Raw genomic sequence first — 12,741 nt, forward strand, 5'->3', positions numbered from 1 at the left:
AGCCTCTGTTTCAAAATGAAATTGGAAAAAAAAAAGTAAAAAGAAAAAAGGGAAATGTTTGTCTTATTTTCTCCACGAAAATAAGTATAAAAACCGGATATCCCCATGACAACCACATGGCTTCTGAATATGGCGTATTTGAGAAGCAGATCATCCCATCTTCCCAGCCATCCTTATTAAGCCAAACAAGCTCATGGCACTACACACTTCATAGTGGCTTAAACAGTAGGACCCACATCTTTACCCAATTCATGTAAATGAGTGTTTCCAGATTCAAGGGGACTTGAGAAGCAGCAAATACAACAATCCCACTTGCCTGTGCATACTGCACACATTAACAAAAAGCTGGGTCTCAAAAAGCACCCCAGCACAGAGTCTAGTAATCTTGGACGAAGTGGTTCAAAAATTGTAAACTAGGCAAGTCCGAGTACCATAAATGCCAAATAGAAATTATTAATCTGTAATAATGGGAGTATCTGCATTTCATTTGTCTGAAAGAACGTGTTTCCTTTATTACTTTTTATTTAACTATAATCTGTTGAACAATGATTTCATGTATACTACAAAGCACAGAGTTTTATGACCAGGGAAGATATGTGACTGACGGGGGGTATGACTTGACAATTGCTATATTTTAATCTGATAATTTGTGTATGGTTTCTAAGCCTCCTCTAAAGAGTGTGGGAAATACTAGACTTATTTACATTTTTACCAATATCCTATGCAAGTCTCCTAAAAGAATATTAATCACGCAGCTGTGAATTTAGAAGTATGTCGGATGTAAAGGAAATAAAGGAAAACAAAGGCAAGCAATTTTGGTTGGTGAGGTTTATATTAAATTTAGGAATATTGATTCTCTGGATGTGGCTAGAGCAAAAAAAAAAATTATCTGGCTTTGTTTTCCAATGACTTTTTTTTTTTTTTAATTCTAACATAATTTCAATAAATATAGTTACTTGAGTCATTACAACAAATCTTTCCCCTTAAAATAACATTTGTATATATTATAATGTTTTAGCCACCATGTTGCTTACAGGAGTGAGGCTAATGTGCATAGACACCAACTCCTCTGTCCCCGGGAGACAGCTAACCAATCATGGGATTCTTTGCCCAGATAGACAATGGTAACAGCATTCGTGTTCAAAGTTGTCTCTCTTCCTTTCTATTGGAGCATGACCACTCTCTTTTGTAAAATTTCATTTAAATTAAAAACAAACTTATTTTACATACCAATTCCAGTTCCCTCTCCCTCCGGTCCTCCCATCGCCCCCACCTTCTCTTAACCAGCTATGTATGGGAGCAAAGGCTTTTAACAGGTTCTGCTGCCTTGAAGGACTGTCACATGGTCAAAAGCATATATTCATGCTAGCAGGCTTTCTAATCTTTATCTTATCAGTCACACACTGCTTAAGAAATTGTATGAATCTGGTTGTAATATGAAAACACTGTTTCCCAGTCAATCTTCTTGCTCTCCCAACACTTAGTTAATGTGTTTGCAAATGTGGGGATTTGAAAAACATTTCTTTCTTTCTTTCTTTCTTCTTCTTCTTCTTTTTTTTTTTTTTTTTTGTATTAAAAATGCACACACCTGTATGCCTTTCGAATGCAACAGAAGCTGAGGAAGCTGGAAGATTGACACCTGGCTCATCGTCAGGGTTTTCTGCTTGGCTGGAGGCTGTATGATTAGTATTATACTTGGCTTCCTTTGGCCATAGATGGGAGATATCTATGTGTGTAATGCAAATTTGGGTTCTGTGAATGCTACTTCCAAAATAAGCCAGGAGCTGAATGGCAGAAAACACAATTGGGTAATAAGCATTTGGGGGTTCGGAAATCTGTGAAAGAAAGGCTGAGCCACTGCAAAGTAAAAGCCAGAGAGATTTGGAATTAATTAAGAGCAGCTACTGGGAGAGCAGCCATTTATGGAAGCAGACTTGAACCAGACATCCTGGAGGCCAGCTTCAAAGACGGATGCAAGCAAGAGAGACAGTTTAGCTGACTTTGCAGAATGCAGGAGGAGAGTAAGAAGCAAAGATTATGTCCCAAATTGCATACGATGCATTCTTACCGCGTCTCCCATGTTTTCTGACTGTACCAGGTTTGTATCATCAAGAACCCGTTCCCATCTCTTGTGACGCCCTCAAGCAGAGAAACCCATATCTCTCTGGTTTTTTCTAGAAGCCGACAGGGTCATTCACCAGGAACTGTTTATTACACTGAACAGAACTGAGTATTTGATTATCTGAAGGTGATTCAGAAAGGGGAACAGATATGTGAGACAGAATTTCATCCGTTCATCACTGCAGCAAGGGTGATCATAATGACCAGAGGGAAATGTGTTCTTAAGGCAGAGAAATTGCTCAAGACAAGCCCTTAGGGGAACAGCAGATACTTTTTAGCCCAAGGCTGGCTAAACGACAGCAAGCCCAAAGGCAGAAAGTATATAGAACTTAATTATGTACTTCCCAACTATTCTCTGTTATGCCGCAGTCAGCACTGCAAAATAAGCACTGCTGTCCTCAGAGGAGGAACAAGCGAAAACGACAGGTAAGGATGGGATGCTGCTCCTCCATTCTGGAGGCAATGCGGAGAGGTGGGGCGAGAATCCAGTCACATCAGCTTAAAGATGTTCTGTCTGCTCTGCACTGTGTGTACTGTGTGCACTGTGTGTACTGTGTGCACTGTGTGTACTGTGTGCACTGTGTGTACTGTGTGCACTGTGTGTACTGTGTGCACTGTGTGTGCATTGTGTGTATTGTGTGCATTGTGTGTACTGTGTGCACTGTGTGTACTGTGGGCACTGTGTGTACTGTGTGCACTGTGCACTGTGTGTGCATTGTGTGTATTGTGTGCATTGTGTGTACTGTGTGCACTGTGTGTGCATTGTGTGTACTGTGTGCATTGTGTGTTTTGTGCACTGTGTGTGCATTGTGTGTACTGTGCACTGTGTGTGCATTGTGTGTACTGTGCACTGTGTGTGCATTGTGTGTATTGTGCACTGTGTGTGCATTGTGTGTACTGTGCACTGTGTGTGCATTGTGTGTACTGTGTACTGTGTGCATTGTGTGTATTGTGTGCTGTGTGTGCATTGTGTGTACTGTGCACTGTGTGTGCACTGTGGGTACTGTGTACTGTGTGCATTGTGTGTATTGTGTGCTGTGTGTGCATTGTGTGTACTGTGCACTGTGTGTGCACTGTGGGTACTGTGCACTGTGTATACTGTGTACTATGTAATGTGTATGCTGTGCACTGAGTATGCTGTGCACTGTGTACATTGTGTATATGATGTACTGTGTATGCTGTGTACTGTGTACTATGTCTGCACTGTGTGTACTGTGTGCATTGTGTGTACTGTGTGTACTGTGTATAATGTGTATGCTGTGCAGTATGCATCCTGTGTACTGTGTATACTATGTACTGTGTATACTGTGCATCGAGTCGTTAAAGGTTGGTTTTACTGTGTAATATATTTTTCTTTGGATAGTATATCGCCCTTGACATATACATCTACATCCAAATTTATTTATGTAGAAATTTCCTACATTCGAATGTCTTACACAGGTTTAATAAAACTGTAGCTAAGTTATATACACACACAACACAAATTCAAATAGCTTTCTAAAAATGATCATATATATATTCTAAAATCTAAAATCTAAGATCTAAAAATGGTCATATATATCTATCCATTTTTGTATGACATCTTCATATCATCTTCGAGGCATAGGTGTGAGTTTGGAAAATTGTAGGTTCAGTAAAAATGATGTTTTTGAGGGTGTATTTTGTTTAAACCCCCTTTCTCATGAGTCTCATGAGTTTAGGTATTTCATGTCTCTTAATTCCAGACCTATTTCCACTTTCCTCATGCAAAACTATCTTAATAGACTGACAAGTGAAGTAACCATGAAAGTCTTCTAGCCAGCTTACCTCTACCTCCCAATAAACAAAATAAACCGTTTCAAAGTTTGAAACTGTCCAGAAAGACCTTCATTGAAGGTGTGTCTTGGATTGGACATACGGAAGTGAGGACACTCTATGCTTGTTATCCAGAACATTACCTGCTTAACATCACTGAAACTCTTCCTAAGCTGACCTGGTTTGTCTTTGAGGACAGGATCCTTGAAAGCCAGGACTCCCAAGATCAAAAGACCTTCATGAAGTTTCTTAGACAAAACTGACTGACTGCTGGATACCCTCTAACGTTATGTAATCGAGCTGTATTCTAAGTATTCTTGGTGCCATCATAATTGATATTTCCATGATTAGAACCATAAAACGATCTAAAGAAGAGAAGAGGTGGCCACTGAACTTTTGGAAAAAAAAATCTACCCTTCCTCTCAGAAGATGTAGCTATTTCTCTCTTATATTTAGCCTGTATCCCACCTGCACTTTCTTTATTCTGTACCCGTGATCTCCTCACACTTCAGTGATTTCATAGCTGATTTATAAGCCCCATCTCTGCTTCCATGGTTTCTCAGGTAAAGAACCTTCCTTCGTTGCTCAATGAGGTGTCTTTAGCGCCTAGTACTGCGGCTCCAAGAGAGGTAAGAGCTCATCTAATTTGGGTTAAAAAATGATAATACTTCAAAGAAGAACCCAACTCAGAATTTCTAGATATTAGGCTTTTCTGCAAAGATTTCTAGTTCTTTCTTTGGGACTAGGAGTCAGTGAACTACAATAAGAGGTCTTATTTCTGATCAGGGGCATGCCGATGTGATCCACTATGTCTATTTTGATCTCAGGCATGGCATTTCATGATCACCGGGCAGAAGGTGGCTCCATTAGTCTTGTTTCTTATATGACAACTAGCACCTCCAACAGAAATACAAGCTGACACACAGGAAGTGTTTTTGTGTTTGTTTTTTTGTGATGGTGATGTTGTCTATGGATGTAGCCCAGAGTTGCCTTGAATTTAAAAAATTCTGTATCAGCCTCCCAAGTATGCAGACTCCAGCCACATTCTATAACCCTTGGCTAAGAATAAGTTTTTAAATTTTTCATTATAGAGGTTTATAAAATGTTTACTGGCACAATACATTTAGACTATCTTAACTATATATATCATAATATCTTTTTGTTTTGCTTTGGTTTTTATTTGTTACTGAGACAGGATGTCTTTATGTGGCACTGGCTGTCCTAGATCTCACTCTGTAGACCAGGATGGCTTTGAACTCACAGAGATCTAATTGTTTCTGCCTCCTGAGTGCTGGGAATAAAGGCGTGTGCCACCACATTCAGCTATAATATCTCATGGTGAAAAAGCTTTTTTCTTAAACCTAGAGACATTGATACCATTTTACATATAACTTATTGTTTCTTATTATTAACTTGTGAGTTAATACATCCCTCAAAGTAATTAGCTGAAGAAAGCTAAAGAACAAAAATATTTAAGGTTGTGCATATCAATTACAGGTCTACTTGGAACCTAAGATATACATATACTTATACATGTGTGTATGTGTTTTAGAAGCTCACATAAACACCTAAATTCATGTACATCAAAGCTGTAAACTTTCTAAACCTCGCAGAATTACATAGTTAAGTTTTCTAAGTTTCTTCAGGAAAAGTTGTTTTTATTTATATCTTTGTTCTAATAATGCAAATAATTTGTCTGTATAACTTAAGCATTTGTGACACACATTTGATGTTTGTAACTTCTTTACCTCCTGATAAAAATGAGGGTGCTTTATTTTCACAACATAAAACATTGAGACATGGAAGTCTAGGGGTAGAACCTAAAGTAGGAATTGTTCTGAAAAAGGAGGGAATATAAAAAATGGTAGATCTTGAAAATCTAGGGAGAATGAAGGTGCCAGGCAAATAGAAGAAATAATTTGTGCTAACAGTTCATCAAAAAGGAACATCAAGAGAAAAAAAAATATTGAAATCTTTCTTCTTAGGTAGGAAGAACGTGAAGTGTGAAAACTATCGAAGGTTCCTTTACAATCTTCAGAAAAGTCTACCACAATTGAAACTAGTCGAATCTTTATGACTGGATAACATAAAAGCCTCTTTGTCAGTTGCTGATGTAAAGCAGTATGCACAGATTTGGGAAGACTTGATTTAACGCAGAAAATTCCTGTTATAAATGACATTAATTGGAAAAGCCAAAAGACACACGTTCAACATAGAATCCATGAGCACTGAGTTTGCCCGGAAGGAAACAATCCCAGAAGCACTAGAGTGGTTAGTTGTCAACACTCACTGCGAGGATGATCTGGAGGGAACTATGAGCCACTTCTATGTATTGGTAATCCAGAAAACACCCTGAGACAGTGATGTATCGATGGTCTTCTGGGGCCCAGTCTGGGGCGGGTGTCACAGATGTCACCATACATCCTGGTCCATTCTCCATCCACCAAGATCGGTGCATTGAAATATTAAATGTCAGGATAAGGTCTGTTTCCTGCAAGAAGGCAATTTGGAAGGATGAGAAAAACTGTAAATATTAGTTTATTTAGGATGAACTTATTTGTGTTTTCCGTTTGAAAATGTAGGTCCTTCTCCATCTCCTAATGTATGATAGAGGTACTTAAAGAACAGTTATTATGTGCATGTAAATACTACTTCTGAAGGTTTGACTGACCATGATGCTATCAGTTAAATTATTGTTTTTGTAAAAATACCAATGATTTACATTTGGGAACTTGGAACTACATAACTGGGTGAAATTAGTGTTATCATAAATATTCACTTCTTTTCTCTCCATATATTTATTTTTCAAATATTTTAGTTTTCCACACTGAATTTAAATTTGACTACATTTACCTTAATGTTGAAGCTAATGATAGGATTATAAGAGAACTTTCCATAGTATAATACACTATTACTTGTTTCTTCCCCTTTCTACTAAAGTTGGTCCTGTCTGTCCACATGCAATTGGTTCCAGGACACTGCAGATAACAAAATTCAAAGAAGCTCATGTCCTTTATATTAAAAGACAGTGATGGGAATAAAATGCATAGTCTTGAATATGGAGGGGGAAACTGTTTCAGCCAATCATTATCTTCAATCTTGTTAACGTCTGTTGTGAATTTGCTCATAACATTTCTTAGAAAATATCAGCAAATTCTTATAGTTTAGAGATAGTAAACTTGCAGCTCTTTACATGAACTGGCTGGTGCACAAAGTGATTGATTATGCACACTGACAAATGGGTATCAATGGCAAACAAACAGAAGGAAGGTACAGGGAATGCACCTAACACCTTCCATTTCTCAGCAAGGCACGGGGGGTGACTAGTGTGGGAACTGTCTTACTTCCATGTGCATGCGCGTGGTATGGGGCTATAGGAGCAAACCAGCCTCACTCCAGATTCAAGTGCTCATCTCCAGGCAGATGGAAGAGAGTATCTCTTGTTCCCGAGGCGATGGAGAAAAGTGTTAAGAATTCCTTGGCTTTTTGGAGCCCATTATCTATGCAGAGATTGCTGTAATTTAAGAGAAGCTGTGCTCCAGAGAAAAATGCCATGTGACAGGGTTCAAGCACAGTTTGTTTTTGTTTGTTTGTTTGTTTGTTTTATTAGGGAAAAGGATCATAACAAGGGGAAAGGGAAGGGGAGAGATGGGCTTCCACAGACAGGAGCATCAGGAGAGAGGAGAAGAAAGGAAAGGGGGCAGAGTGAGAGAGAGAGAGAGGAACAGAGAGAGAGAGAGAGAGAGAGAGAGAGAGAGAGAGAGAGAGAGAGAAAGAAAGAGAGAGAGAGAGGGATGGGAGGTGGGCAGGGCCCTTTCAAAAAAGGAATATAGTGAATGTGCACAGGTGGTGCCCTTAGTGGCTGCAGCTGAGGGCGTATCCTGTCAGAACCACTAGGCCGACCAGGACAGATGCCTGAATACTAACAGGGATACCTTGCTCAGCCTAGATATCAAGGATCTTGGTCCTGTCTCAAGAGCCTTTGCTGATTCCCCATGGGAAGCCTGACCTTCTCTGAGGAGTGGATAAGGGGCAGAGTGGGGAGAAGGTGGCTGGAGCAGAAGGACAGGAGGGAGAGGGAACTGGGATTGGTATGTAAAGTAATATTGTTTTAAAAATAAAAATAAAAAATAAATAAAAATAATTTCTTGGAAACTTGGAGACACAGAGCTTGCAAGCGACTCACCCTTAATAAGCCTGCAGTCAAAGCACCTGCTAAGTGGCCAAACAAAAAAAAATGATGATGTTTTTTGGGAGGCAAATATATTGCTACAGGAAATGGGTACAAAGTAAAGAAGTTTGGAAAAACTTTATGGTCTATCATGAGAGAATTAACTGTGGGTATTTCCCATGGCTTTCCAAGAAGAACAGAAATTTTGCTAGCAGGGCCATAAACAGCTGAATCTCTCCTGTTTCATATTCCCAATTTTTATTTTTAATTGATAATATTTTTTATTTAAATTTGAAACAAGCTTGTTTTATATGTCAATCCCAGTTTCCTCACCCTCCTCCCCTCCCCTCTTTCCCCCACCCCCACAACCCCCATTCTATCCCCTTTCTGTCCCCAGGAAAGATAAGGCCTTCCATGGGGAATCTTCAAAGTCTGTCATATCATTTGGAGCAGGGCCTAATCCCTCCTGCATGTGTCTAGGCTGAGAGAGTATCCCTCTATGTAGAATGGGCTTCCAAAATCCACCCATCCACTAGGGATAAATACTGATCCACTACCAGAGGTCCTATAGACTGCCCAGTCCTTCTAACTTACACCTATGTTCAGAGGTTCTGGGTCAGCCCTTTACTGTTTTCCTAGCTCTCAGTCTGGGGTCCATGAACTCCCTCTTGTTCAGGTCAGCTGTCTCTATGGGTTTTTCCAGCTTGGTCTTGACCCCTTTGCTCATCACTCCTCCCCCTCTGCAACTGGATTCCAGGAGGTCAGCTCAGTGTTTAGCTGTGGGTGTCTGCTTCTGTTTCCATCAGCTACTGGATGAAGGCTCTAGGATGGCATATAAGATAGTCATCAATCTCATTACCGGGGAAGGACATTTAAGGTAGCCTCTCCCTACTACTTAGTTAGTTGGGGTCATCCATGTTTTGAAGAGGGAGAAGTAATATGAGAAAGTAGAGCAGGTAAACTGGTAGTCATATGCCTGCTGCTGAGGTACTTAATGCAAGGTAGTGTCTCTGAAACGCCCAACACTGTATCATGAGCAATTCAGTTTGATAATCCTCCAAAAGTCTTGTTGGTGCCTAGACACCTTCTCTGACCTCTTAAACTCTTTTCTTTTGCTATTTCGGCTCGGAGGAGTGATAACAATAATTGCTAATTAGGAAAAGCATGGTTATGAAGACAGGAGACCATACTGAACAGGTCTTTCCTATGGAGCGGGCAGGACATGAACTTTGAGTGAAACTTGAATATCTTATTAGAGTGCTGGAAAGCCACTTCCATTTTGTTGTGGAACAACTTCTAACTGTGTAGCTCTGGCTGGCTTGGGGCTGGATGTATACACCAGACGTGGCTTAGAATGTATGGAGACCCTATGTAAATTAAAGGATACTGTGCACGTCCAAAAAGTAATTTCTCTATGCTGTGCTAAGCGATACAGCCCCTTTCCCTTTTCCTCTTCCCACTCCAGTTTCACCCATCCCTCCCCCCACCAAGTTTAGGTGTCACATGCATGTGTAATGGGTATACATGTCCATGCAATGCACGTACTTGTATTGCTCTCTACCTTATTATTATGTTTCAAATGATAACATGACGTTTAATTTAGAAGGTTCTGAATGGCAAATTGCCTAGATCTCATGTTTAAACAGCTTTCCTATCAATAATCATTGAAATCCCATGGTTTTAATTGTTATCCATCAACTCTTTTTGAAATACATAGTGTATGGAGATCCACCTGCTTCTTCCTCCAAGTGCTGAGGTTAAAGATAAGCACCACCATCCCTGGTCAGCTACTTCCATTTGTAAAAGAGACCATTTATGGAATGGCAGTGACTTCAGATGGGTTCTTATTCAAAGAAACAGGAAATCTGTCACGTCATTAATCTGGTTGTGACAGAACCAGAATCTGAGCAATGGGTAGGTTGTCTCTATGAGGGAGGAATAATGTGTTCTGCTTCTGTCTCAGCATTCCTCACTGAATATCTGATTACATAAGAAAATCAGAGGAATCACCAGGGATGAGGAGGATGAAGAAAATGGCTTAAAATGGCAATTAGATCAAGCTGAAGATGTGAGGGTAACCAGGTCTACACAGTCCAGAAGTAACACAATTTGGTCTCTAATAGCTAAGGTTCTTTGATGCAGTTATCTCAGGATCTCTGTAGTCTGATTCTCCCACAGGAAATTATCCCTAGAGATGAGGCTCCATCGGGAAGGATGGGAGAGGGGACTTTACAAAACTGAAAAACTGGCTCTTTGCATTATTGCTCCCCATCATCTGTGGCAAGACTTATTGCTCATATAAAACTAAAGTTAGTAAACAATTATAAATGAGTTTGTCTGGGGTGATCATTATTTTAGGACAGAAACTAGGTCAGAGACCATGATGAGGAGAATCTGGTTGTTGATTATCTCATTAAGCAGGGTCTGTCAGGACTTCTGCTGTGAAATCCCTTCTCCCTTGGTAACTCTCAGCAGAGAAGTGCAATTGGAGTCCACAACTTCCCAAGAACTACATTAAGGCATTGCCATTAGCAGAGTGTATGTGCAGTAGACGTCCTATGATCAGCAGCATTAATTTATAACTTTATGTTCTAAAAACTGATAGAAAAGGAGAGGAGGAGAGAAAACATAGCTAAAATAGAAGAGGCAATGGATACAAGAGATGAAGGTGTCTAGGAAGCTAAAATGGGGATACCTCAGTTCACTCAGTCAGCTCCGCCATGTTGGCAATAAGGGAAACAGAACAAACCTTCATATCTATCTGCCTGCCTGTCTGTCTATTGTGTGTGTGTGTGTGTGTGTGTGTGTGTGTGTGTGTGTGTGTGTGTGTGTACATATGTGAGTGGATGAGGAGGTCAGGGGACAATTTGCAGGAGCCAGTTCTCACCTTCCAGGAAACATGCACCATTATCTGCCACGCAGCCTCACTGTTTAATGTAATTGCAATATGTTTGGATGGTACCTTGGATTTCCTTCCAAATTTAAAATGTTTTACCTGAGATATTGGGTTACGTTTGGCAGACTGGCCAGAGAGTATGCCTTCCTTTTTGTGTGTGCATAGATTGTAAGAATCAAATATGGGTTTTCATGCTTACAAGGGAAACACCTTACCAGCAGAGACATGATGCTAGCCTAGTTCTTCTTGCTAATATACTTGCTGCACTCTTTCTTCAGGACTATTGTAGCAGAGTTGTATAAACACCATGGCTTCAGAAATTGAGAATTTTATTGCTATGTTGTTCTAGCAGCTCTGTCTGCTCTCAAGGTACAGTCAAGATGATTTCTTCTGGTCATCAAAGGACAATATATGTCCAAGACTTTGATGACATAATGGCAGTATTTGGCTCTCTTTTGGCTCCCAAAGTGCAACCATGATCTCTGCTCTCATTTCTCAGAATATCTGTCTTATGGGCTGTGTTAAAATCCTCCCTCTATACTAGCAAGTCATTCATATTTATTTAAAACTTCATGGACTGAAATAATCTTAACTGGTTACATCTAATTACTGTATTTCCAAATAAACTCACATTTGGTGGGATTGCAATATATAAATTTGGAAGGGGCACAGTTCAACCTATAATGCTAAACTCTGATAGCTAAGGTTTATCAGAACCAGACTGCATGAATGACAGGCACTACATTTCATTTCTTTGTTTTTGCATTACCTATTTTATTGCCCACTATTAACATGTAGTTTAAAAAATCATACTTCCCATAAATTCTTACCAAAATAGCATTATTTGTCCATAGTTTCTGCCATTTCAAAGTATCTTCTTGAAAAAACAATCATATTCATTTGTTTGAAATTGTTTCTTAAGGTATTCGTTTTTATTTTATACATATTATGTCACATCTATATTATTACATAATCATTAAACTTTTTACCCACCTATTCCTCTAGAAGGTATGAATGAGCATGCTTAGGTCATTGGCTCCTCTATTTTTGACAATTCTGCATAATTTTCTCTAGAATTTGATTAAGTCAACAGTATAAAATTTATGACCATATAAATATTTTTATGGCTAAGCTGAGTTGTGAATTATGAGAGTAATTTCTTTCTTATATAACATTTCTTCCAGGAGTTAATAATTACTTCCCATCAAAAAACATACTTTATGTCTTTGAAGTAGTTTTAGGCTCAGAGAAAAAATGAGCCAAAAGTGTACTTTTCCTCTCTCAAATACATAATCTTCCTCCTATGAACATCCTAGGCCGGAATGCTAGATTTGTTGCAGTCTGTGAACCTACACTGAACATTATTGCCATTCAAAGTCTCTATTTTTCATTGTGTTCACTCTTGATACATAGTGTCTGGTTTTAGAAAATGAGCGGTGACAGGGACAGGAACCTGCTATCCTGGTATCATAGAGAATCGTTTCCTTGCCTTGGCTTTCCTCTTTGCCTCGCATACGGTCCCTGCCATCTTCCTAACTGATAGAAGCCGGCCTGTTTCATTTCTTGAAGATTTCCGCATCATTGCAAATCACAATGTGGATTTTTCCACATTGGAGTCCTTTACTTAAGATTACACATTTAAGTTTGTTCTTTTTTTATGACCTAGTAGCTGATAGCACTTTCGTTGTCTGTGTAAATCACAGTTGTTTTGTCTATTCACTCCACTGAATGACTTCTTGGCTGACTTAAGAGTTTTGGC

At 39.4% G+C, this 12,741-nt stretch overlaps 1 protein-coding gene across 2 annotated transcripts in view; it reads right to left on the reverse strand.

The window, feature by feature from the left end:
* Nkain2 (sodium/potassium transporting ATPase interacting 2) overlaps window positions 1–12,741 on the reverse strand; it is a 920,355-nt gene that overhangs the window by 174,215 nt on the left and 733,399 nt on the right. For both annotated transcript variants that reach the window (XM_051175496.1, XM_051175495.1), the window contains exon 4: window positions 6,206–6,406. In XM_051175496.1, coding sequence (XP_051031453.1) covers window positions 6,206–6,406 — 201 coding nt within the window. The remainder of the gene's footprint in view (window positions 1–6,205; window positions 6,407–12,741) is intronic.

This window comes from Phodopus roborovskii, unplaced genomic scaffold (assembly GCF_943737965.1).
Source record: "Phodopus roborovskii unplaced genomic scaffold, PHOROB, whole genome shotgun sequence".
In the NCBI taxonomy this organism is placed as follows: domain Eukaryota; kingdom Metazoa; phylum Chordata; class Mammalia; order Rodentia; family Cricetidae; genus Phodopus; species Phodopus roborovskii.